Consider the following 27963-nt stretch of genomic DNA (forward strand, 5'->3'; position numbering starts at 1 on the left):
ATCGTACACTTGTCCATCAATACTATCAACGGTTGAGATGCAGAATCCAAAAGTTTGCGATCTACAATTTCTAAGCTGTATGTTAATCAATACTCCAGTACGGAACCCGAAGCTCTCCTCAGCTTCGTTTTGTTAACGAGCCTCAGCTTCGGAACTTCGTTCATTCAAACTCTTTCATCTTTCACATAACTCACAGTTGAAAAGCTTGGTCGGAACCAGTTCATAGTTGAAACTGGACTAGGCCTGACTGTCACTGCGTTACGAACCCTAATTCCCTTTCTCTTCTCTTCGCTTTCGATCTTTCTCTCCGTGATTCGGTGACACCAATTGCGAAATTCACGTGATTTCTATGACTGGCTCCGTTTCCTTCAATCGGATACGACTGTTCACGGTTCGCGGTTTCCGAAACTGAGCGCAATTCTTCGTCGGTGGTGATCATTGGTGCATGCAGTCTCGGATTGGTAATGTACGAGTTTGATCCATCTATTTTGTTGCGTTTTGAGGTCGGTTTCTAGCGATTTACGTGCATTCTGCTATTCTTTGAGTTTTTGTGATTCAGTTAATTTTGTTTTTCCTTGCTTTGAGACTTTGTTGCAATTGTTTTGTTTGATTTTTTGTAAAATTTAGCAGTTAATTTTGCTTCTGAACGGGGAATCATGGCGCAGAGTAATTGGGAAGCAGATAAGATGTGAGTAGAATAGTTTATGTTTGATAGAGGCACTGGAGTTTATTGATCCGTGTAACTGCTTGCATTTAATTACTATTGTTCTTTACTTTGTGTTCTTACTACTTATATCGTGGTTCTTTCCGTCTATGCTTCTAGGCTTGATGTTTATATTTATGATTATTTGGTGAAGAAGAAGTTGCATAACACTGCTAAAGCATTCATGACAGAAGGGAAGGTTTCTCCTGATCCTGTCGGTAAGAGCTAATTGATGTGGTAATTTAATGCTTTTAATTACTTTTATTCTTTGTTTAGTTATTTTTATTAAATACTTAGTTGCCCCAACCTCTATTTGTGAGTTTTTGGATACCCTGATTCCTACAGTTATGTACAGTGCTCCTTACATCTCCTGGGTGGATGTTTTTGGGGTACTTGTACATCAATTGATTATAGCTAACACTTTGCAATTGCAGCAATTGATGCTCCTGGTGGTTTTCTTTTTGAGTGGTGGTCTGTTTTTTGGGATATTTTTATTGCACGGACAAATGAGAAACATTCAGAGACTGCTGCAGCATATTTGGAGGTACCTCCTTTTCTTCCTTTAGTTCTGAAGATAAAATCATTCATTAGGTTCACCTAATTGATGTTTTATTGATAATATTCATAACATTTAAGAGGAATTGCCTTTCCTTTATTGATGACTTGCAGGCACAACAGAATAAAGTGAAAGAGCAACAGCAACTGCAAATTCAGCATATGCAATTAATTCGTCAAGCTCAACTTCAAAGAAGGGATTCTAATCATCCTCCCCTAGGAGGCCCTGTAAATGCTATCACTACAGAAGGAGTGCTTGGGCAATCTACTGCAAGTGCTTTGGCTGCAAAAATGTATGAGGAGCGGATGAAGCACTCTAACCCCATGGACACAGAGACATCCCAACCACTTTTAGACCCTAGAATGGCCATCTTGAAATCAACAAATCATCCTGGGTAATATTATTGGTAACTTTTATTTAACTTGAAATGTAATTGTCTTGTACATATTTACTAATTTTGTGCATTTTCCCCTAACAGTCAGATGGTTCAAGGAAATTCAGGAAGTGTGACGGCAGCTTTGCAGCAAATCCAGGCTCGAACACAGCAAACCCCTGTTTGTGCTTCTACTGCTCAGTCTTCATCTGAATTCTTTTACTTCTCTATAAAATTACAATGCTGATTTCCATTTTCTTCCTCAGCAGGATATCAAAGGTGAAGTCAACATGGGTGCCATGCAGAGATCCTTGCCTATGGACCCTTCATCAATTTATGGGCAGGGAGGAATGCAGTCAAAGACTGGCATTGCAAACACAGGTGTAAAATCAGTACAAGAGAAATCAATTTAAAGATGGAATGAAATTAAAAAAATTTGAATTTCCACCATTTATAATGTAAAACAGGCAACTAAACTTGGTTACCGTTATTACTAAAGCCTCTAATTAACTTGAAGACTCTTGCACGTTCGTGAGTCTAGGTAGAGAAAATGAGATAACTCATTGTGAACAACCTCTGTTTGGTTAAACACAGGTGAACCTGTTAAACTTATGTAAAATCACATAAACTCTTGAGTCAAGAAGAGAGTTATCAAGTTTGAAATGAAATGTAATTTTTAACCCCAAATGACCCAACAATAACTGGCTTTTAGTTGCTCATGCATGGCTTTTGTACTTAAGTAAGTGTAACATTTTACTATGGTTCAAATGATTTCAAGAAATTAATGCTTTTTTCAAAATCTTTTCACATTTTGGGAACTTATGTTTTTATGAATTTATCTATGAGTGGTCATTTATGTAGTTTGAATTATTTGGTACTGATGTACTATCACACCTTATTATTGTGATTTGCTACTGTTCTCTACTTGGAAGTTGAAAAGTTGAATTATTGTTGTGTTAAGAGTATTATGTTATATCTATGTGTTATTTACTAAGTTTTTTAATATTATTTTTTTCCAAGGTTAACTTGTAATCTTGCAAGTTTGTGATTGAGTCTATGGAAGCTTTACGAACTTACCCAAACTTTTATGCTTCTCCAAACCTTTTATGATACTTCAGTTTGTTATGCTTTCCACTATTTGGGGTTTCTTCGCTGGTTCAGTTGTCATAAAGGTTTTGAAGATCAGTTTCTTTACAATGTTTTATGAGGTTTACATAGTTACTATGCTTTTTTTTGGCTAATCATATTACTTGGTTTCAATATTCTCTTTCTTCTCCCATTTCAGGATTAAATGCTGGAGTAGGTAGTCTCACATTGAAAGGATGGCCTTTAACTGTAAGTTCTGCTGAGAATTCAGTTTATTTTTTGTTTACACATCTAGCACTATTTCTGATCCAATTTAAATAAATTGTAATATGATCTAGGGCATTGATCAAATTCGTCCTGGTTTTGGAGCACCAGTTCAGAAGCCTCTCCTTCAGAGTGCAAATCAGTTTCAGCTTTTACCTCAACCACAACAGCAGCAGCTCCTTGCACAGGTACAGGCGCAAGGAAATATTGGCAATTCACCAGTTTATGGAGATATGGATCCTCAAAGATTAAGGGGATTAAATAGGGGAAGTTTGAACGCGAAAGACGGTCAATCAATTGCAAATGATGGATCTATAGGCTCTCCAATGCAATCTACTTCCTCTAAGGTAAAGTCTATTTTACGTTCTTGATATCATGTTTCCTGAATGTGGTAAATCTAGAACAATTTCATCATTTAAATCAAAGAGTTTTCTTTATGCTAGTGTTGTATACAGCATTGATGTGTTTATGGATGATCTGTAGGATGTGTTAATGTACACAGCTATTTGTGCAACTGATTAGATTATGGTACTTTTTAATGAAAATGTCTTTTCTGCTCTCCCCAAAGAATGATACTTGTTAGTCTTTATGTTATAAGATGCCTGAACATGTTAGGAGACTTCCTAGAAATTAGGAATAAGTTAATTATTCTTTTATTTATCCAAGAAAAAGGAGAAATAAATTACCTATCTTTTTATTTATCTTTATCAGGAAAAATAGGAATAATTTAGCTATCCTTGTATCTTTGTCTTTTCATTTTTTCTTATCTTTAGGAAAAGAGGTTAATTATAGGATGTTATGGTGAGGCTACACACACTCACACTAGGAATCAAGAACACACTCCTAAGGGTGAGACTACACACACTCACATTAGGAACCTTGCCTACACAAAAAAAGTAATCACAATTCACAAAGAATTACAGAAAAACAAAACCTAGGACACCCCTTGTGCAGATTTTACAAAGAATTCAGGATCTAGACACTTCCTTGATCTTCTCTTTCACTCTTGAAAGCTTGAACCTTTGAATCTTCACAATCTATGTTGGATCCTCTAAGAATGCTCCAAGAATTCTCACAAAGTGTTCTTGTTTCACAAATGATAGTTATGAGAATGTTTCACGTGCTTACAAAAGGAATTATATACATATATATAGCAAAAGATGCAAAACTGATGCATTTAATCGATTAGGTTAATTCCTTAATCGATTAGGCCCAATTCTCTGTTTTAATCGATTATATTAATTCCTTAATCGATTAAAATAGACAACACACAACCCTGTTGTGGCTCTAACTCACTTTAACTGATTCTAAATTAACTTAATCGATTAAGTTAGTAGCACCACACCAGATTTATGCAGTTTTGCTATTCTATTCAACCAAGAATCTATCTTACATGAATTTAATCCTCATCTAACAATCTAATCACCTAAGAAAGAACATTTGACAAGTTCATCATCAAAAACACTCTTTATCAAACTTGAGAGAGCTCCCCCTCTCAACAATCTCCCCCTTTTTTTGATGATGACCAACACTTCCATTTCAATCACATGTTCTTTCTGAACCTGCATCATTAAACATACTCTTTCTCCGTCTTTGGGCATTAGCAAAAAAGTCAAGGCTAGAGAATGATTAACCATAAAGGATAGGCACATTAGCTATGTAATTCCTAGACATATAAGCAGATTAACTAGCATATATATATGTTTAATACATTCATCCAACAAAATTAACCATAATTGTCAAACAATCTATCAAATTTGAAACAAAACAAAGTAACAAAGAAAAAAAAAAACAGAATCAAGACACAGGAATTAAAACACAAAATTTAGTCAGATTCTTCCTCTTCATTTCATTCATTTTCATCAATATTTTGGGCTTTAAGCAGATGCAGTTGATGGTATTAAGTGTATTAATCGATTAGATAAGTGGTCTAATTGATTAAAGCAGAGAACAAATGGTTTTTGACAGCTTAACATATTAATCCATTATGACATCGGTTAAAATATGCAGAGCAAGGGTATTTTCAGTTTTAGGATGCACATTCAACATCTACGATACTTGGTTCATTTCTAATAGTGTAAAACCTATCCTTAGGTAGTGGTTTAGTGAAAATTGTTTGTTTAACTGTGACATGATAAATGAGCTAATCTCCTTTGTCATAATCATGATTCATCATTTCTAGCAAACAAACATACAATAGAATCAAACAATGTGTTTTCAAAATTAGCCTGGAACACAAATTAAGCAGAGGTGGCAAGTACCGAACTAAATTTGGATCCTTTTATGTTAGGGTGTTTCAATGGTTTCTTAGGAACCCATTAAAACTTTCCTTTAGGAACACCAAAATTTTTGTAATAACTTGAATTTGATGCATGGCCTAACTGATTGTAATAAAAACAGACAATTGAAGAGGGTTTGCTTATGTCAATAAACCCTCTTGTTTTTAATCGATTATTTTTACCAGCATACCCTATTCCTTCTCTATTCAACACGCTCCTTTGTGAACCAAGAAGAGCATCAAGATTTGAACTACCTAGTGTAAACTTAGACAAGGTGTTCATAAGATATTTGATTCTTTCCATTTGTCTTGGACAATTTTCACAATTTTGATCACATTTCTTGTTCTCATGCATGGTGTTTTTAGAAATATTTTCTAGAGATTCCAGTTTTGATTTTAGACTTTCATTTTCACTACCTAGAACCTCTTATTTTCCAACCACTTGTTTTCACTTTTATACTTGTTGTTTGAGTGTTGGAGTTTCCTAGCTTCCTCATGCAATTCTTTAAATGAATCAAGTAGTTGATAATTCTTATTTTCAATGCTTTCAAGTTCAAAACTACTCACACTGCTTTCAGATGATGTAGATTTGGCCATCAAGTAGAAATTTGTTTCCTCGTCTCCTTCTTCCTCTTGCTCTCCCTCTTCTTCTGAACTTTCATCATCTTCTTCTTCATCCTCATCATCTGCTACCTCTCCATCCTCTTCAAGATTTTGATTTCCCAACTTCCTTTGAAGAGCAACAATTTCTTTATCCAGCTTGTCAAAACGGGATATGTGAGTAGAGTGATGGCCAGCCAAGGTTTGCAGCTGCTTGAGCACATGTTTTTCAAAATCATTCTTTAGCCTAACAGAGACATATCCACATTTATATGGTCAACATCCTCTTCTTTAGTGGGCTGTTGTTCATCCTTGAATGCCCATTTAACTTCATATGTGCCTTCATGTGTGACTTCAAAAACTTCCCACATTTCTTTAGCTGTTTCATACACGAAAACTCTATAGAATTCATCAAGGGTTAGTGCAGATGATATATTTTTAGCCCTCACATCATAATGTGCCCTCTTGTTTTCATCCAGAGTCCATTGTGAAAACTTGTTTGGCATAGTTTTCCCATTCTCAATCTTTGTAGGTTGAAAGGGTCCATTGATAACATCATCCCATACACCTTTGTCCACTTATTCTAAGGAGATTTTCATTCTAATTTTCCTAAAAAGTGTAGTTTTCTCCGGCAAACAGAGATGGTCTGTTTATGGATTCCCCTTCAGAGAAAGTTTGAGATATATTGGCCATGACGAGATCTTTTAATTGATTAAAATTCGATAACTAGCTCTGGATCCAATTGTTAAAATTGAAGCCCTTATATCTCAATCCCAAGAAGGGGTGAATTTGTTTGAAAACACTTTTTAAAGTTTTTAAAGATTTTCAGGTGTATAAGGTTGTTTTCAAAGGATCTTTACACATCAAAGATTCAACAATATAATAAGCAAGAATAAAGAAAGAAATCAACACAAATATTTATATACTGGTTCAACTTTTCAAGAGTCTACATCCAATCTTCTTCCAACAAACTTAGTTGGAAGGAAATCCACTAATAACAAGTGTCAAGATTATAGAATATAAAATCCTAAGGGTGAGGCTACACACACTCACACTAGGAATCAAGAACACACTCCTAAGGGTGAGGCTACACACTCACACTAGGAACCTTGCCTACACAACAAAGGTAATCACAATTCACAAAGAATTACAAAAACAAACAAAATCTGGTACACCCTTGCGCAGATCTTACAAAGAATTCAGGATCTAGACACTTCCTGGATCTTCCCTTTCACTCTTGAAAGCTTGAACCTTTGAATCTTCACAATTTATGTTGGCTCCTCCAAGAATGCTCCAAGAATTTTCACAAAGTGTTCTTGTTTCAGAAATGATAGTTCTGAGAATGTTTCACGTGCTTACAAAAGGAATTATATGCGTATATATAGCCAAAGATGTGAAACTGATGCATTTAATCGATTAGGTTAATTCCTTAATCAATTAGGCCCAAATCTCTGTTTTAATCAATTATGTTAATTCCTTAATCGATTAAAATAGACAACACAATCTTGGTGTGCCTCTGACTCACTTTAACTGATTATGAACTAAGTTAATCGATTAAGTTAGTAGCACCACACCAGATTTATGCAGTTTTGCTATTCTATTCAACCAATAATCTATCTTATATGAATTTAATCCTAATCTAACAATCTAATCACCTAAGAAAGAACATTTAACAAGTTCATCATCAAAAGCACTCTTTATCAAACTTGAGAGAACTCCCCCTCTCAACATTACATAGAACAACACTTAGGACAGTATGCATCTTCCAAGTTATTGAGAGCTTGGTCTCTCCCTTTCCAGATTTTTTCTCCAGTCTGATAACTACCTAAAAGCAGTTATGCTTGGCCCTAATAAAATATGGAAAACTGTCAAACTGACTGCACACAGAACTGCAAAAACTATTACAATAACCGTCCTATTTACTATAGACCCTACAGACTCTTTATTTCTGGTTTCTCCTCTTATAGTGCTTACTTATAAGATGTCTAACATAGACCAATATAGATTATTCAATTAAGGTACAGTCCATATTCACTAGAGATGATTTTTCGAAGTGTTGGAATGCCTTTTCAATTGTGGTTATCCTAGCCTGCTATAGTTGTGGCCTCTATGGGAATTCCTTGATTGCAACCTCAAGACTGTTGATATAGTCACATTGACTAGAGATGTGGCTTCTATAGAGCTTATAAAGCTTGGGCTTTTCACATTACAAGTGAGTTAGGATCTAAACTCAAATTCTAAGACTTGTTATAGTTTGACCGAAAATGCATTCAGCTAGCTTATATAAAAGCAGATGCAGTCCTATATCTGAACTGAACTGCTGTGATCATGTATGAAATTGGAAAATGTGGAATGTTATTCACAATTTAGAAGATAGATAAAGAGTTAAATATCTACCGAAAGCTCCTTAGAAAAAAGATAAACTAGATTCATATTATCCCAAGGTTTATGGGACTTCCTATCAAAATAAAACAATACAATTAAATGAGCCTAATTCTAGGGCGTATACTTTGTTACTGAATATTTCCTAATATGAATAACTAGACCTAGTTTTGTGAAGTTGTCAATTATTCATTTTTTCTGAAAATTAAATAAATATTCCTTGTAGTCATGTAATGTGGCATGGCACAGATTTGATTGAAACAATTAGTTGCACTTACTACGGGAGTGACAAATTGTAGAACAAGTCAGACTTTGTCTTCTTGATATACTCTAGCCATGAGAAAGTTTAAAGAATTTTCTATTAAAGGTACCCATAAATATTTTAGCTTGTTACTCTGCCTAAATAGAAAATTTTGTTTATAGAAGTTTGATAGAATAATCAATTTTGGTTTTATAATAGAAATTTCATTTGTTCTCTGTGTTAATATGATTATTTTTGTCATTTTTGATGCAGATCAACATGCCACAGATCCAACAATCCACCTCCCAGCAACAACAGGATCCTTTGCATCCACAACAATTGATTCAGGTTTTACTTTTATGCTTAAAATGATCAGTATTAGATACTTCTGCTTTTTTGTTTGACCAAAGTTATACGAGTTAGCAGTTTCTATTTAAATGCTTTTTCCCTTGCTTGCGATAATCAATTGCCAACCATTTTGTAGAATAATCGGAAAAGGAAGGGACCTACATCTTCAGGACCTGCAAACAGTACTGGAACAGGAAATACACTTGGCCCTTCTAATTCTCAGCCATCAACTCCATCGACTCATACTCCTGGTGATGGAGTTGCAATGACGGGTAACTTGCAGAATGTTGCTGGCGTATCCAAAGGCTTGATGATGTATGGTACTGATGGACCGGGTGGTCTTGCATCTTCCACAAATCAACTGGTAAATCAAATTGATAATTTTATACTTGAGGAGCATGAATCTACTTCACTTGTTGCTTCCAAATTAAACATTTGTTGTAAAAAACTGTTGTAGTATTTTAATTTTAATGATCAAGTACCCTTATAATTATAGAAATACCATTTTGTAGTACCCTTATGAGACTGTTATAATTATAGAAATACGGAGCTAATCCTATATAATCAGGAATATCTAGATTTTATATCTATTATTAGGAATTTTTTATTTACTACCATATCATATATTTGTTATGAGATAATTCTCTATTTATTGTATTGGTTCTTCTTTCCTAATATAAATTAAGGTACTTGTGTTGTCTCATAAACATATGGTTTCAACTTAATGTTTTTCTCTTCCATAAAGTTTAACATGTTTTCTAGAGCCTTTTTCAAAATCATGTTGACCTGATAGACCTGATGTATTTGAAGGATTTCTTTTCATGAACCTCTTACAGATTTGTTTTCTATGTTTTGGTGCCGACTTTGGCGAGTTTTCCAACAACCACCTTTTTCTCTGGCAAGTTTTCCTTTGTTGTTTTCCAGAAAAAAAAAATTCTTTCAACATTACAGTAACCTCTAGAACAGATTCTCCCATATTTTCTAACCATATTGTTAGTATTGAGAATATGGATGGTTTAACTATTCTACTTAGGCTTCCAAAATCCGGTTAACTGTATTGTTTTTTCTGTTGTTTTCCAGAAAAAAAAAATTCTTTCAACACCACATCAACCTCTAGAACAGATACTCCCATATTTTCTAACCATATTCTTAGTATTGAGAAGATGGATGGGTTTAACTATTCTACTTATTCTTCCAAAATCGGGTTATGGTTAAGTGGGTTGTGCCACCGGTGCCAAATCTGTTCCTACGAAAAAGCATGAACAATGGATAAAGATTGATGCTTAACTCTGTAGTGCTATTAAATCCACTTATTCATGTCTCACTCAAACGTATTTTCCATACGCATGAGACATGTGCATCAGTTTGGAGTGAGGCTAGTGTCCTTTGTTCCAATGGCACACAATATCACTTTGGTGTCTTCCAATATCTTAGAACACTTTTTGCCCCATGACAATTGAGGGTCTTGTGTTCTTGTGTTGGTTGACATCATGTTGCCTTACGTGATTTTTTTGAGCCCCTTTTATGAAGGATCTTGAGAACCAGAAGACATTATTTATGACCATGGGCTTGTATAGCTTGCCACAAGAGTATGCTACTACCCATGATCAAACACTGAAACAAAGGAATTGCTTCTTGAAGTTAAGAAAGGAAAGCAACTGTCAAAACTAGGAGAAAGCTTAGTCAATGGTGAATAGAAAAGAGAAGAGGAGGACATCGACGATAATGGATCTAATAGGGACAAGGAAGAACAACTCTGCCCTTGGATAAAATTGGTAGAGTTGCCCATGTTTGATAGGAGTGATCTACTATGATGTATAGCCAGAGTGTAAATTTTTTTGTAGTATGGAGCATCAAAAGATTGGGAAAGTTATGAATAACCTTAATTGGCATGGAAGGAAACACTGACCATTGGTTCAGATTCTGGCGACAAAATTCCAAGAACCCTTCTTGGGAAGATCTTGCAACAACACTGTTATGGAGATCTGGAGCTAGTGGGCAAAGCATATTTTCTAAGAGATTAGCTGCAATTAGATGGTGTTGAAATGTAATGTCTTATAGGGTCTCAAGATATCTAGAACCTCTTGTTCAACCGATTGCCACAAAACAACACATAACTGAAAGTCTAGTTTCTTCCACTGAGATTTTTCTTCATCTGGGACCATAGAAATATCTTGTTCAAGGTGATTATGGTGTCCTTGACCAAGAAACAATAATTCCACAACAGAAGACCATGATAAATAATTTTTTCAATTGAGTTTTAAAGACCTAATGTTAGGGGTAGCAGATAAAGAGGAACTAATTCCAGTAGAAGAGGCCATTTTAAAACTGTGAGAAGAAGCAAGACTTAGGGTTCCAAATAACTTGACGAAGGAAACCCTAGGTATGAGCCCCAACCAACGAAACGGAGAAACAAGTACCAAAAGACACTCAGGAAGCCCCGCCAAGACGATCGGTAGTGGCGCGGTGGAACTCCGACACCGGGAAGGCGGCGCGTGAGGAACACGCGCCCGAGACTAGCCGGAGAGAAGCGGCGCGTGGCGGCATGTGCAAAGGCTTCTGAGGACGGGACCACCAAGGTTGGGTTGCGCTTCTCAAGGCAAACCTAATCCTTGACTTCGTTGGAGAAAACGATGGTTGACAGCAATGGCAGACAGCGGCGAAGACGACGGCGGACAACGACGGTTGCTAGCGGACAAAAATGATAATAGAGAGACGCCGACGATAGACGAGGAAGACACAAAGGTCTGACTCTTGATACCAACTTGAAGAGTTGAGAGAAGAAATTTTTTTTGTTTCACTTAGTAAATCCTGTACAACTTACTACTGCATTTATAGGTATAATAGTTCCGAAAAGTAAAAAAGTAAAAGGGCTGGAAGCCCCTTAACAAAAACCCTAAAAGTAAAAACCCTTACATAAATATTAATAATAATAAAGACATTACATTTCAACAGATGGATTAGGAGTGTAGAAGATTTCATGCAAGAATTGAAATCCTGGTATCTCAATGAAATCAAACATGAAAGATCAATTGGTTGGGTATTTTTTTGCAGGGTTACAACAGAATATACAAAATCAGGTTCATCCATATGACCCAGAAGACCTGATTTGAGCCATGGAGGAGGCTATGAAGGATACACAACACATAAGTGGACCTTCGTATTGTGAACTTAATTTAGGATTCTGATATTAAGGTGGAAGAGAAACTGTTTCTCTAATGAACCCTCAAGGAAGGACGCTCAGTGGACACTTGTCCAATGGGTCTTGTCAAACATGGCAAGGGGGTGAAAAATCATTCTTCGGATCATCAGTGGCCAACCCTGGTTCAGACTAGGCAGGGACAAGGATTAGGGAAACCAGGAATCTTTCATTTCCTGAACGAATACATCAAGAGAAGGGAATCTTTGTTATCGGTGTGTTGGAGCTTTTTGTCCAATCATCGGTGTCATCCAGAAAAGAGTTTTGGGGTTTGATCTTTTGACTGAAAATGAACTAATTAATGAGACAGGGTAGATAGTGCAATTAGTAGCAGTTCAACAAATCCTGTACTCAACAAATCTTAAATGAGTATTCGGTGGTATTTGTAGAACTTTGGTTTGACTCTCATTGTAGCAGTTCAACAAATCCTGTACCCTCATTTTCATAAAAATGAGATTGAGAAGCAAGTAGCAGAAACATTGACAAGTGGCATCATCTGTCCTAGTAACAACCCATACTCAAGCCTTATGCTCTTAGTCAAGAGAAGGAATGGAAGTTGTAAAGTCTGTACTGATTACAGAACCCTAAATAAAGCAACTTTTTCAAATAAGGTCCATACTCCAATGATTGAAGAATTAAATAGAGCTAAATATTTTTCTATTCGAGAAGAGGATATCACCAAATTAGGATGTATGAGCTAGATGTACACAAAACAACTTTTAGAACACATCAAGAGATTATAAATGTTTGGTTGTGCCTTTTGTTTAATCAATTCCCAACTACTTTTCATTGTGCAATGCAATCAGTTTTAGAGCAATTTCTTAGTCAATGTGTTATAGTTTTTTTTAATGATATTTTGATAGACAAAATTGTACTAGGTATTTGGGTCATGTTATTTTATAAAAAGGAGTTCCCATGGACCCTGAAAAGACTGAAACTATACTGTAGTGGCCTATTCCCAAGAGCAGTAGGGCCTTGAGAGGATTTTTTTGGTCTAACAAATATCATTGACATTTTATATGGAATTATGGCAAGATAGCCATACCTTTGACAACTTCATAAAACAAAATTGAGTGGACTCAATATAGCCTAGATGCCTTTAGACAGTTGCAGATAGTTATTGTTAAAAAGTAAGTTTTAAGCCTAACTCAACCCTATAAAACTGACTTTTAAGGTGAGGTTTGCACCTACTTGTATACTGTTAATTGGCTTTATCTCTAGTTGATGTGACACTTTCAACACCCCCTCACGTCGAGGTATATACATCTTGTACGTGAGACTAGACATTAATGAGTGGTCCAATAGTGACCCAATAGCAGGTGGAATGATATGCCTACCAAACACAAATCTTGCTAGGATAGACTCTAACCCATGACTCTGATATACCATGTTAAAAAGTGGACTTTAAGCCTAACTCAACCCAACAAAACTGGATTTTAAGGTGAGGTTTTTACCCACTTATGTATTATAAATTGGCCTTATCTTTAGTCGATGTAGGACTTCCAATCGCTGTTACTACAATTTTGGTGATGCTCTATTTTTCTAAGCTTTTCCCACGGAATGCAACACTTTTTGGGAAAAGGTTGGTGGTTGTCTTATTCCAAGACAAAAGACCCATAGCTCTTTTCAGCAAAGAATCATTGTCAAACACCTCTCTCTGAAAGTCTATATATGAAAAAGAACTTTATGGCTATGGTCCTAGCCATTCAGCATTGGTGATACGATCCTGCCTAAGAAAGAGTACAATCTTTTTAGAATTTGAATCTTCAAAAGACATGACAAAAATGAATCAAAGAAGAATGCGGAATAAGACAGGGATGAGGATGCCACAATCTACCAGATTGATAAGTCAAGTGAAGATTCGCCATGAGGATGTTAATCTTTGATAAGAGTCAGAGTTTTAACCCAAAAATCAAGAGAATCCTCTCTCAAGAATGCAAATGCATATAATATGACTCAGTGTTTACATAAGTTTTTGGTACCTCTATCTATAGTCACATAAATTTACGAAAACCTAGAAAACTAAAATAAAGCCCAAAGCCGAAAACACATAAAAATAACATAAAACAAAAATTACAGACGCAAACTTTTGCCTAGTGAGATGCGCTCGCCAGTGAACACAAATTGGTTCGCTCAGCGAATTTAACATTTTTGTAAAATTAACATAGATTACAATTTATTTAATTTCCTAAATTATTTTTTAATTGTGCTCATAATCTTCGTGATTTTTAAGTTCCCTCCTTCATGGATCATTATAAAATTCAAGAAGACGTGTTTTGATCTTTGACCTTGTCATAGATTCTTTGAATTACAAATATTTTTCCTCAAGTTCTTCTCATACATGTAGATAGTTCTCTATCAATTGGCGCCCTTGGTAGGACATAAATTCACAGTGTATACAGAAAAAAAAAACTAAGGCACTTGTTAAAACAATGCATCACAACTTAGAATCAATGTAATTGGTTTGCCCAACTATTAGGGTATGAATTTCAAATCATATATAAGGTGGGAGCAGCAAATCAGGTAGCAGATGGCTTATCAAGGAAAGAAGAAGGCAAGGAGTTGCAAGCCATATCTGAACTTTTCGGTAGGATATTAAATCTATTGACGAGGAGGTTAATCTTGACCCTTTTTCGTCAAAAAGTCTAGGAGGATTTAACCAAGGCTCCAAACCAGTACCCCCATTATACTTTGCAACGTGAGTGGCTATATTACAAAGGAGGACTAGTGTTTGCAGCATCATAATAGTGGATTCCTGAGTTACTATGAGTATCATTATTTGCTTAATGGGGGACATTCAGGAGCTTAGAAACTTATCTACACTGCTTTTGTTCTGATCAGCCAAAAGTTTGGGTATAAATTATCCCTTGCGCAGAAAAATGATACAATACCAGTTTTCAAAGTGCTACTAACTGCATTCCTGTTGTGGTGGTTTATGGTCATCCTCCCCCTTCAACAACTAGGTTTATACTTGAGACAACTGAAATTTCATTTACAAAGAGCACAAGCTCAAATGACAATTCATGCTAATGTTAATTGCAAACCTTCCAAATTCAAACTAGGTGATTTGGTGTATCTAAAAATTCAGCCACATAGACAAAACTCTATCAAGATTCTTCCCAAATTGTCGGCACATTTCCATGGACCATATTTGGTTCTTAAGCAAATCGATGAGGTGGCTTTCAAATTACAATTTTGCAACAAGCTTGAATTCATCCTATGTTCAACGTAACGCAACTCAGGAAGGCAATAGGGCATCATTTTTGTGGAAGCTGCACTACCAATAAAATTGCAAGGACCTACAATTGTGTTCATTCCAGCTTTTAAATTCAAGGTAGTTGGACGATCACTCAATTGATGTACCAGTTGAGGAATCCATGTGGGATAATTCAACTTCTACTCAAAATTGATTTCCTAATTTTAACATTGAGGACAAGGTTGTTTATGAAGATGGTCATTGTAATCAAAATCAATATTTAACTCGTAAAACGAGAAGATCATACAATTTTAAGTAGCATTTCTGATTCAAATTCCAGGTATGATCGTGGCACAACAAATTCGTTAGGATTGTGGAGCAAAATTGTAAAATTGTGTGGATTGCCATTTTTTCTAAATTACTCGTTGCATAACCTGTTCACCTTCTTGGGTGAGTGGATTCAATTCAAATTGAACCTAAACATAATTAAAAGATAATGCAATTAAAAATTCACCTTATTATGTGTCTTGTTATCCACAACACCACCAACTAAAAATTAAGGTAATTAAAATTTGCCTTTATTTTTAAGCTGCACCACCTGTTCACTCTCTTTGTGAATGCAGTTTCAATTAAAACAAAATACAAACCTAATTAAAAATTAAAGGTGTTGCCTTCCTTGCTAAATGAGTTTCAATTAAAATAAAACTCAATTAAGATACACACAAACACACACAAACATATATATATATATATATACACACACACACACACATATATATACACATATATAACATACTTTTTATAAAGTAAAATCTATGATCTGTATTTCAATTTTACGATCTTTCATGATCCTAACCATAATCTCGATTTTAACTATCTTGAAGAGGGTGGTACTGTTAGGTCAGAGATAGGATTACAAGTAATAGAGGTTTTAAAAGAAAAACTAAGAATGTAGCTGTAAGGTAGTTTTTACAACTAAGAGTTAGTTGAAAGGAGCCCATTAGGAAGCTAGGAGGGAAAAGTGGGCAGTTTTTTTAGATTTAAGATTCTTGTAACTGGAATAATCTAGTGAAAAGTGTTTCTTTTTAACCATTTTGTACAATTGCTGAAATAAGGAACTTTGGATTTTCTTTTCGTAGTTCTCTGAAAATAATATTGTTTCCTAAAAGTATCATTAGAATATTTTGTTTACCTAACGCAAATCATCAGCAAAATCTTTTAAATTACAGATCATAGTTCTTGAATCTTAATAATGTATATCCTTCTAGTTGCAGGATGACATGGAACATTTTGGGGATGTTGGTTCCTTAGAGGATAATGTGGAATCATTTCTCTCACAGGATGATGGTGATGGAAGGGACTTGTTTGGCACGTTGAAACGGAACCCTTCTGAGCATGCTACAGATGCTTCGAAAGGTAATCTCATGTTCTTATGCGTGTACATATTTTTACCATTCACGTTAACCAGGTTGCTGTCTATATTGCTTCCCATTTCAGGCTTTTCCTTCAGTGAAGTTAGTTCTATCCGCAAAAGCAATAGCAAAGTTGTTTGCTGTCATTTCTCTTCAGATGGGAAATTATTGGCTAGTGCTGGACATGACAAAAAGGTAGAACATATTTGGTTTTTTAACTTAACAGATTTAAAGTAATAGCAGAGCTTCAAAATAGTTGAAAGACACTAGCATCACCAGTTATATTTCTGCTTGTGAAATGTAAACTTGAATATATATATATATATATATATATATATTTTTTTTTTTTTTCTGTAGTTTAAAACTTAACAAGATTAATTACCTATTTTAAATTTTTTGATGCATTTCAATATTAATGAATCAGCTGCAGTTGATGATTTCGTATTGACGTGATAACTGCCCGTACCTTTTAGGCATTCGTACATTTCATGCGAAATCTTATAAAATGGGCATATATGCCTTGTGATTTTAACAGGCATGGTGTCCCTTCCCATAGGGAGAAAACGCAACTTTTACTCTTCTCATCAGCATATAACACTTGGGACAAGAACAAGCATTAATTAGTTTACCCAATAGCACCTTCCAATTAAGTTGAAAAGCTAAAAATTAAAAGCTTAGGTATTTGTCTTTTCCTGTGTTTGCTGCATATACTTAATGTTAAGAGTAAGTTCTGAAAGCATAAGCTAATGGAGGAATGTTCGTGAATGATTTATGTCCGTTGCACCCCCTAATGCAATAAATTTGTCCTGCTGTAATTAAACAATTACTTAGAAAATAGGATGGGGCCGAACTATCAACCATTTAGTCATAGTGCCTTTTTTATTATATTAAGACTGATTGGTGGTTGTTTTATACTTAACATTGACCATCAATTAATTGACTTTTTGAGTTGCAAAAATTAGTCTGTCTCAAAAATACCCAGAAAAACATTTTGAATTTTTTTATTCGCACTATTTCTAGACAATGAAAATTCATACCCCTTTATGAGATACTATATTCAATAAAAAAAGATAGCTTCATGCAGGCATTTTGTGGTCTTCGTATTCTGTGGGATCTCCAGGTTTAGTCCAACAAAATGAGAGATTTTGAGAGAAAAAAATGAAGAGAAATAGTATACCCAATTGATTTGGTGAACTTATCATCCCTTCGGTTGGATTAATACTTTATTCAAATAAAGAATCTGGCCTTTGAGCAGATCGATAAAATGGTTGTTTGTCCTTACAAGTTGTAAATTTGTTTTATAGATTGTGATGGAAATATTTCTAGCAGGTCTGGTATGTTTGCTTGTACTTGCAAATGTATCAAATTTTGATTTTGATATTAGTTCTCCAATTTTTTTGTTTCTATTTTTGGTCCTTGTTAATTTAAAGTCCTAGTAATACGATGTAAATTATACTTATCATTCTATTTCTTGTTATTAGGTTGTTCTGTGGAACATGGAGACACTGCAAACAGAGAGTACACCAGAGGAACACAGCCTTATTATTACTGATGTTCGCTTCAGACCGAATTCCACTCAGCTGGCAACATCTTCATTTGATACAACTGTTCGGTTGTGGGATGCTGCTGATGTAAGTTATTCTTTTCTTATTGCAGACCTTTCCTTTTCTTTCAGAATTACATCTGCTTTCTGTTAAACGAAATGCCGTGTCAATGGAGACTAGACTGTAGTTTGATTACTTTCAGAACATATGATGTCTAGGTACATAAAATATAGTAATAGAGAACTTTGGAAAAATGAAAGAATTAATTTACTCCATGAAAAAGTGTAATTCTTGAATGTTTACTTTTCTTGATAACTTTCTTGAATGATTATATGTTCATGATCACGTACCAAATGTTAGATTAATTAAGCATTCATAGACTTCTAATCTTGCAACTTAATTTACTTCTATACTTCAAAGAGTAAAATATCCATTAAAATGAAGTTAGTTTATATTTTATCAACAAGATTTTACATTTCTTAAAATTTTGTACACTTTATCCACTTCAATCTCTTAATCTAAAGAACTGAGTTTATCAGATTCAATTTACAAAATGTCCTTCAGTGGTGTTTATCAGTACTCTTGAAATAAGTAGATTCTTTTCCTTTTGATAGTCATAGATTTATATTGTATTTACTGTGTAATTTTGTCCATTGAGTCTATGTCGTGCTTTGGTTTTCAACTTAGTTCTTAAATCTCTTCCTCTCTCTCAATGGTCACAGACACCTTGTATCATTTTATGTCTTGGAAAGTGTTGTTTATCTTCAGGTTTCAGAGTCAACAACTAAAAGAGATTGTATGAAAGCCTTGATTTTAACTTTTCTCTATGTTGGCCGGGCTCCAAACCTCCAACAGATTCAAGCAAAATATAATTCATTAGTTCTTGTCTCCAATCTTATGGACCCTGATGGTACATATCAGTAGATAAAATAATAACATATCTTGCACATTGATAAATAGGTAGTTGATTGTATGGTGGCCACAAAAATTGTTTTAGTTAGGTCATTGATTGATTCTAATTATACTATAAATAACTAAGACATACATGTTTGCTAGTCAAGACGTGCAACTTTCAGTAAACCTCTCTTTCTTGACCAATGATTGTTGAACTTTAAAAATGTGGTATAATCGAGAACCCATGGTATTTTTGTGAAAGTTATATTTTGGAAGTTAGAACTCTTCTCTGGCTTTTATGTTGATGGTTTGTTTCTACGGTTGCTGGCTTTTCAAAAGATTGTAGTTTGAACTGTATTTATAAAACAGAATTAACTACGTTAGAATCTGGTTTGATTATTGTTATTGTTGTATGTTCAGGTGTCCTTCTTTAGAAGTTTTTCTTTTACCCTATGGATAAAACTTGTTTTGAAGATGTGTTGCTCTGAATTAAATATATTGTTTTGGAGCTTTTAAGCTATACATGAAAATTGGGTGCTAAATCTTATCCTCTTGCACTGGGAAAAGAAGTAGCTTTTTCAAGTATTGGTTTCGTTGTAAGTGGACTTACCAATGACTGTTACTTTTGCAGCCAACCTTTTCTTTACAGGCATATAGTGGCCATACTTCACACGTGGTGTCCCTTGATTTTCACCCAAAGAAAAATGATCTTTTCTGTTCCTGTGATGATAACAATGAGATCCGTATCTGGAATATTAACCAATATTCTTGCAGCCGAGTTTTTAAGGTCAGTTACAAAATTTACTTTCAGTTATCTAGATATATGAATTATGCTTTTCCTCAATTCTAAACAATATTAAATTAATCAAGCAGGGAGGATCTACCCAGGTGAGGTTTCAGCCAAGGGTTGGTCAACTTCTGGCTGCAGCAAGTGGGAGTCTAGTGTCTCTCTTTGATGTTGAGACTGATAGGCAGATGCACATGTTTCAGGTGTTAACATGGACACAACTTCAAAATCTAAGAAAATAATAAAATTCCTGTCCTATTGTTTTGTGATAAATATATTGTAATAATTATATTTTAATGCATTGCTAGGGACACTCTGCAGACGTACATTGTGTCTGTTGGGATTCAAATGGAGATTACTTGGCTTCTGTGAGTCAAGAATCTGTCAAAGTGTGGTCACTTGCATCTGGGGAGTGCATTCATGAACTTAATTCCAGTGGAAACATGTATCATTCTTGTGTCTTTCACCCAAGCTACTCAACTCTCTTGGTTATTGGAGGATACCAGGTATGTGCCTATGAAGCTTTGTTGTTTGCTATTCATTGTCACTTCTTTTATTGTTTATTTGGTTTATATGTGTGAAGTTATTATAAAAATGCTACTTACTCCATTCATTTTTTCTCATAATCAAACTGTTAAAAGTGATTACGTACTAAGCCGAGAAAAAACATAGAAGATGAAGATTTATAGTTAATCTTAGTGTAACCCTTCCATTTATATTTGGGTGTGTGTTACGTACCTGAGGTCGATACGATCCACGAACACAATAGGAAATAAAGCTAAAGAATGAATGATAATGAACAAATGAATTTCTTTTATTGATTGTAATATTTGGATAAACAAAAGTAAACAATAATTGAGAGCATAACCTCCTTCAATTACTTGGGAGCATAACCTCCCTCACAAGACGCATAGCTGCCAATCAACAAAACTCAATAATCAAAAGCATACCCTTAACCCTAGACTCTAGCTTTATTTATACTAATTGTTTCTCGCTCATCTCATACTAAATATCTCCCTAGAATATATCTATATTTAATATAAATACCCCTATATTTAATGTAAATATTTCCACGTATATTTCCCTAGCATATATCATTAATTATAAATATCTTATATTGTATATTTCCCTGGAATATATATTTATTTACTCTAATTATCTTATACTGAATATTCTCCTCAAATATAGCTCCCTTTACTGTATTTAGTTCTCACCCATCCTAACTGTCACAGTTGTGACAGTTAGGATGGTAGCTCTTCAACCGTTCGGCTCAGGTCCTTCGCTCCTTCCCACTGTTCGGCCTGGTCGCTCTCCCTTGTCCACCGTTCGGCCTGCTCGCTCCCTACCTTCCACTGTTCGGCCTGCTCGCTCCCTGCCTTCCACTGTTCGGCCTGCTCGCTCCTGGCCTTCCACCGTTCGGCCTAGTTGCTCCTCGCCTTCCACCGTTCGGCCTAGTTGCTCCTCGCCTTCCTTCGTTTGGCTTGCTTTCCCTTGCCTCCCACTGTTCGACTCCAGCTCTTCACTACCTTCCACTGTTCGGCTAGACCTCTCCACGCCTTCCACCGTTCGGCCTTTACGGTCAATACCGTTCAGCCTCACTTCCCTCCTACCTTCCTTCTCCTTTTCATATACTTTTCATATACTTTCCAAACCTTATTATTACCCCCTACTTTATACCATAACAGTGTGCGTGTCTTTTGTTCACAATAAACTTTGTTTACTATATGTAGGATATGAGCGTAAGTTTTACTTTATGGGTTGTCAAGCTGTAAGAACTAAGTTCATGGGCATTTAACTTTGTTCAGTTTGTAAGAAACGAGGAATGTGTGATAGAGACTATACCATCACACCGCAGAAAATTTTAGTTGGAGATATAAGAAATACAGGCTAAACTATTCTAAGGCTGACAATAAAAGGTCAATTATTTTATACCGGTCCATAACATCAATTCCAACCACTTTACATGCATTTTATTGGTCTGATTTTAATTTCTAAGTACCGTTTTTAATTTTGGTTAAATATAAACTCCATTATTTTTATTTAAACACTTTCAACTAGAAAAACATGCACACATTATGTGCATTGTTGGGAGTGGAGTTGTTCATCTGTTTTTCAACCTTCACTAATAATTATACTTTTTTGGCATTGAGTATGTGTTTAAGTGATATTTTTCTTTTGTCACTGATTTGCACTGCATTTAAATAATTTTTTCTAGTTGATTTCTGTGCTTACAATTTTTTATTAAATATTAAGTCTGATTTAAATAATTTAATAATTTACTTAAATTTCCATTAAATAATAGAAATATATTAAATAATTTTATAAAATATATTTAATCGGAGGATCCTTATTATTCAATAAATAAATAAAAACTTAGTACTCTTGCAGTTATCCTTCCTTATATATAATTCTTTACAATAACCTTTGCATACTTTGACAGTGTAGAATGAGTTTAAGTTTTTTTTAGGTTATCAAGATGTGGAAATTAAATTAAAGGCAATTAAGTTTTGTTAAGTTTCGGGGAAGAAAACAGGAATATGTGACAGATATTGAACCATGCCACCCACCAAAGAAAATTGTTGTTGGAAATAAAAATAAAGGATGGTTAAGCTATTCTGATGTTGATAAAACAATCCAATTATCTCATGAGTCCATAATCAGTCCAAACTACTTTAAATCCATTTAGTTGGACTGCTTTTCATGCCTAGTTCCATTTTTAAATTTTATGTAAACAAAGTCCATTAATTATAGTATACTCCAAGTAGAAAAACTTTCGCACACTATTTGCATTTTCCCCTTTGTTGCACATATGTTTTCCATTCTTAATCATTTGCTTTTATTTTTAATCATTCCATGGTTTGTGCCCTCCACCTATGATTCATATTATCTGGACCCTTTGCTTGAAAAATTGGTTAGGCTGTGATACCATTTTGGTGCCAAGCCCCTTACTCTTAGGATAAACAGAAATACCACGTCTTTGAGCCAATCACGAGTCTCCATGGCATATAATGTCTCATCGTGGGTATTCCTATTTGTCAAATCATAATTAACTTGATAAAAAATATATCATTTTCATAAGCGTTTTTTGATACTCAAGATTTTCAATAGAGGCAAGCGTAGAGCATACTAGCATCTAAGGAGGGGACTAATAATATGAATCATATAAAGTAGGTGTTCAGAGAGAGCTTTGGGAGAAAACATCTTTACATAGAACTCTTGATTGGGGGATTTTACAAACACACTTATCACACCTTATCTTACAGGAGTATTATGTGTTTGTCATAAATTGTATTACACATTACTTAACAATGTATTACAGGAGTATTTTGTTACTTGAGATGAATTGAACGCTGATTCAATTGAAAAATTGTTGATTTCCATTATGTGATTAATTAATTGGAGTTTATATGTTTCTTGACTCTGGTAATAGTCAACGCTGAGAAATTGTTGTGAGTGACCATGGCTATTTGGTTATGTTGAGGTAGTATTTCTGATACTGATCCCACATAAGTATTATTTAGACATGGATCATTACACCGTTGAGAAGATAAAATCTATGGCTCATTCTATGAAAATGCTTGTCTAAGTCTTTCATCCTGATTGAAAAAAAAAATCATCTCAAAGAAATATTGCCGGATTTCCATGTCATTGATGACTCTGTCTCCAATGAATTCTTCATGCAAAGCTGAGAATTGCCACATTAGTATTTGATTCATGGAATTGGTTTTGTTGGATAGCACCTAAATCATGATAGCATTCTTAGGGTGCTAGTCATTCGACCACAAATTCAATCACTTTGTATGAATTAGAGTGTTTCATCAATCTGGTGTCTAACCTGATCTCGAGGTCAGTCTTCTCCACCTGCTAGGAGGGATATCATCTAGGGTGAACCAAAGTCCATTGACTGGACTTGTAGTTTCTACTATGGGAGAGGAAATAACTTTATCATCAGGAGAGTCATATATTGCCTTAGTTTTGGTCTCTAATCCCGTTGTAGTGGCCATCAAGATATTAATTAAATCAGCATAACTAGGGTCTCTCCCTTCTGAGTTTTGAAATGATGAGTATATTTGTGTGGTTCCACTATAGGAAGAGTTTTCATCTTGTAAATCTTTATCAAGAATACGATGTGGTTTTTTAAGGCAAAGTGGGTATATGGGTCCTGGGAATCTTGACGAACATTCTTACTAGATGATGGTTGATTTCTAGGAGAGGATATCAGAGATTCTTGGGGAGATATTTAAGAGGAATGTCTTGAACTAGACTCAGGTTTTGTCTTGGTTTGGCAAGTAGAAGCTCTGGGACGAGGTTTAAGGTGACGGGATCAAGTGAGAAGGTGGTTTTGGGAAAGGAGATTGATAAATAGGAAGAAAGGAAGGTATGAAAGTGTATGATTCTAATGGAAGAGCTTGTTTCAATTGAAAACTAAAGATTTATCTTATTGATATCAATCACTCAACTTACATTCTCATCATCTCTGTTTGTAATAAGCAAAACCTTTAAAAAAGGAAATAAAAATATGCTGAAATAAATAAGAAGATTCTGAAGATATTTTTTTCCTAATTACTATTGATATTGAGAATATATTTTTAATCCTAATAACATGGTGTTTACAATACTTCTTCTCAAGTTGGTAAATTAATATCAATTATTCTTAAACTTGCCTACAAGATCTTAGAATCTGCCCTGAAGAAACCCTTTCTTGAAAATATTTTCTACCAAAAGTCCTATAGCAACATGAGTTGTAACCACTAGGCCTCTTTCAAGATTATCCTTGACAGAGTGTTTGTCACTTTCAATATGATTGGTCTTTTCATGTTCGACTACATTATGGACAATGCTCATGATGGACTTGTTATCATAGTATAATTACATAGAGATGTTGATCATTGTCATTTTCAATCAAATTAAAGGAGTAGACATCTAAAGTAGCATTAGATTGCCGAATGTAAAAGAGTCTAGATCTCTACTGCAAGAAATGTCAATAGAAACCAAGTATAGTTAATCCAAATTCGTCTTCTAACGAATTCAATTGTAATCTTAGTAAACCAGATTTTGAAAAGCATAAATTAGAAAGAACAGTAAATAAAATGGGGTTTTTCTGTTGTAGACGATGCTAAACGAATGATGTTCATTTAGAGTTGTAAGAGTTGAATTGATTGACACTTTCTGCCCTCAACTTTTTATGTAGCCCTTGGAATGAAATCTTTGTAGTTCTAATCAGTTAAAAATTGATTTTGCATTATCAGGCTTGTATCTTCCTTTTGGAAACGTTTTTCTTTCTCTTTTATGCTTAAGAAAACAATATCGCATATATGATTACAAATTACAACTGATTACAATCGTTTCTTCCCACAATTGGATTGTGCGCTGTTTCTAAATAAAATCATTCAATTTAAATCAGCAAATCCAATAAATTGTTGGCAGATTAAAAGGTCCACTAGACAATCTATCGCTATACAAGTCGTAGACACAATGTGACTTCCATTTTTCCTTAGTTGCACAAGACACAATGTATGCATTCAAACATATAAATCACTTGTCATCAAAATTCAGTAGATAGTCAATCCATCAAATTGTCTAGTGAAATTCAACATACTAAATAGTCTGATGAGGCTCATTTGACTAGATTTCTAATGGAGCTCGTATAACTAGACTGTCTACAGTCCATTAGGGTTTAAAAACTGATTTTTGTCACTAATTTTAGTTGAAGCTTAGTTAACCTCAATTGGGGAAATTCTAGGTGAAGTTATGGATTTAATCTTAATTATAATCCAAGAAAGCTAAGATTAAATGTTCTTGATGAAGGACCATCCGACCACCACACTTTTGGCTAAGAAGATAAAAGAAGACGAAGCCTCATGGAAGAAGACTGTACATTTGAAAAGTAGAATAAAAAGATTTTCTTTCTTCTTAGTTTTGTAAACAAATGTATAACAGTAATATGCATGTATAGCTATAGCTTTTCTTTGGTAAAAATAATAGACATGAGTAGGATTGCAAATGGGCCTCATCAAGGGAATGTTGGGTTGCCAAGATCCGAAAGCACATGGTTAGACTCAGCCAAGGCACATCAAGACATGACCAAGACCACTCTTCACTCAGACACACTTAGGTTCCTGAGTTGGAAACCTAACTAAGACAACCCAATCACACACACAAACAAGAATCAACACTGAAAAAAGAATGAGTATTTGTATTGATATTCAAAGAAAGTACACAGATAGCGCTAATGGAGGCCTAATCCCCCTCACAAGGTTCAAGACCTGTCTATACTAAGAAAATGACTTCCCTTCACAGAATTACCAAAAGGCTTATTTATACTCTCTTTCTCCCCCTAACAGCCTAACAAACTTTTCCGCTCTTTACTTTTATCCTAAATCCATTATCCATTATACCCTGCCACCCCATATCCTAACACACACCTTCAAATAAGGAGCGAATCCTTATAAACTCTCACGTTTAGAGTGAGTTAGGCATTAAATGTGAGTCAATTTCAGCCCTCTTCATTAGGGAATCAAAAACCTTAATTTAAGAGGTCAACAAGGCATGCACACAGCTAGCACACGAGCCTCAAGCTTGTGCACATCATGTATTCAAGGCAAACACTTGAAGAGAGCAAGTATTGAGTGATGACTTAATTCTCATAAGTAGCACCTAAACTAGTGCAGCTGAAGTACTTTTATGTTTTAGTCCCACAGCCCCTAGATCACTTACTACAAGAGGCTCTCCTATCTATATAGAGCTCTTGCCCCCTTGTCATCTTCCCTTTTAATTGCTATGTATTTTTCTTGTCCTTGTTCTTTGAAGTTGTTTAAATGAGAGTATTTTTCTTAGGTTCACTGCCAAGGAACCTTCCTTGGAAGTGAGAGCCTTAGTGCTGAGTTTTAATCTAGAAACTTGGGAAAAGTTTTCTTTTGTGTTCTTCCAATGCTCTAAGTTTTGTGTTGTCTTTTTACATGCCTTACTTAGCTTTCAATTTTTAAATCTTAGAAGTTTTGTTTAGAGTTGTGTTTATTCCTTTAAATGTTAAACGCAACTCTAATAACATCATTCTCATAATGAACATAATAGTTTCTACGGAGACTCTGCCTCGGACATTAAAACCTCTTCTTCCATGAAGAGAAAGGATGAGTCTAATTGCACCATAGTGAAGATGAGTGAAACACTGTAATTGCAAATGTGTAATGAGTTTTTTAGGAATCTCAATGGTGATGTATTGCTCTTCTTACGTAACTGTCAGAGAATGTTGTTCTATCTTGGAGGATAGGACATATTCTTTGATGTGTGGCGGTAATTGATTTAAGGGTGGATCTTCTTCGGAAAATATTATATGGGCTTAAGAACATCTTCAATAAAATAAGCTAATGTTGTAATAATTAAAAACAAAAAGGTATAGTCCTTGATTATTTTTTGAATTGTTTATTAAATTGAATTTTATGTTTAAAATATCCAATGATTTAATTTATTTTTATTATTTAGTGTGTTATGGAAATTAATAAATTATATGTTCTCATTTTATTCACCGATACATTGCAGTCATTGGAGCTATGGAACATGGTTGAGAATAGATGTATGACAATTCAAGCTCATGATTGTGTGATATCTGCGTTAGCACAATCACCCGTCACAGGGATGGTTGCTTCTGCCAGCCATGACAAATCTGTAAAGATTTGGAAATAAATTTTACTATTTTATGCTTCAAACAAACAGGGCTCTACAAATTACAATGATACCAGAAGCCTCCACTTACTCCCACCAGTCCCAACTTCTCTCGTTGTATCTATTGTGACAAGGGGCTCAGTAGCACATTTTCTATGTTCCTGGTTAGTTTCCTAATCTTTTTATTTTTTTTTATTCCTAAAAATATTTCAATTAAAAGTCTTGCTTTATAGCCAGTTATTGTGCAATGAGGGTTTTGTCATTATTATTAGCCCCTTTTCGTTTTAAATATCCAAAATGTATGTTGTCCAAGTTCATTGTCTGTTTACTGATTAGCAAATTACATTAATGAATCAGTGAGGGATATATAATTGATGATATTAATTTGTTGGAGAAGTCCTATCTATAATATTATCATGTCCTTGCTTCTTGCGCCCC

The 27963-nt window shown here is 34.7% G+C and overlaps 1 protein-coding gene across 9 annotated transcripts; it reads left to right on the top strand.

Annotated features, from left to right (window-relative positions):
- Positions 1-114: 114 nt before the first annotated feature.
- Positions 115-27921, top strand: LOC148194038 (transcriptional corepressor LEUNIG_HOMOLOG-like). 9 transcript variants are annotated; one of them, XM_088096528.1, is made up of 18 exons: positions 115-461; positions 628-688; positions 824-921; positions 1138-1247; positions 1373-1653; positions 1738-1813; positions 1899-2013; positions 2918-2967; positions 3057-3329; positions 8757-8831; positions 8968-9195; positions 16495-16642; positions 16724-16833; positions 18120-18269; positions 19708-19863; positions 19950-20066; positions 20172-20369; positions 27403-27921. In XM_088096528.1, the coding sequence occupies exons 1-18, from the start codon at positions 446-448 to the stop codon at positions 27544-27546; spliced, it is 2406 nt and encodes an 801-aa protein (XP_087952654.1). In that variant the 5' UTR covers positions 115-445; the 3' UTR covers positions 27547-27921. The 9 variants fall into 9 exon arrangements, with proteins under 9 accessions (XP_087952654.1, XP_087952657.1, XP_087952656.1 ...); XM_088096531.1 differs by having other exon boundaries at positions 16501-16642; XM_088096530.1 differs by having other exon boundaries at positions 1902-2013.
- The last annotated feature ends 42 nt before the right edge of the window (positions 27922-27963 follow it).

The sequence above is a fragment of the Vigna umbellata genome, chromosome 8 (assembly GCF_029865625.1).
Source record: "Vigna umbellata cultivar VRB3 chromosome 8, Vumbellata_1.0, whole genome shotgun sequence".
Classification (NCBI taxonomy): domain Eukaryota; kingdom Viridiplantae; phylum Streptophyta; class Magnoliopsida; order Fabales; family Fabaceae; genus Vigna; species Vigna umbellata.

Bases quoted from the DNA above. Each gene is read 5' to 3' on its own strand.
- LOC148194038 (XM_088096528.1), top strand. The intron at 2,014-2,917 runs GTGTAAAATCAG...CTCCCATTTCAG, and splicing joins GACTGGCATTGCAAACACAG to GATTAAATGCTGGAGTAGGT. The intron at 16,643-16,723 runs GTAATCTCATGT...TTCCCATTTCAG, and splicing joins TGCTACAGATGCTTCGAAAG to GCTTTTCCTTCAGTGAAGTT.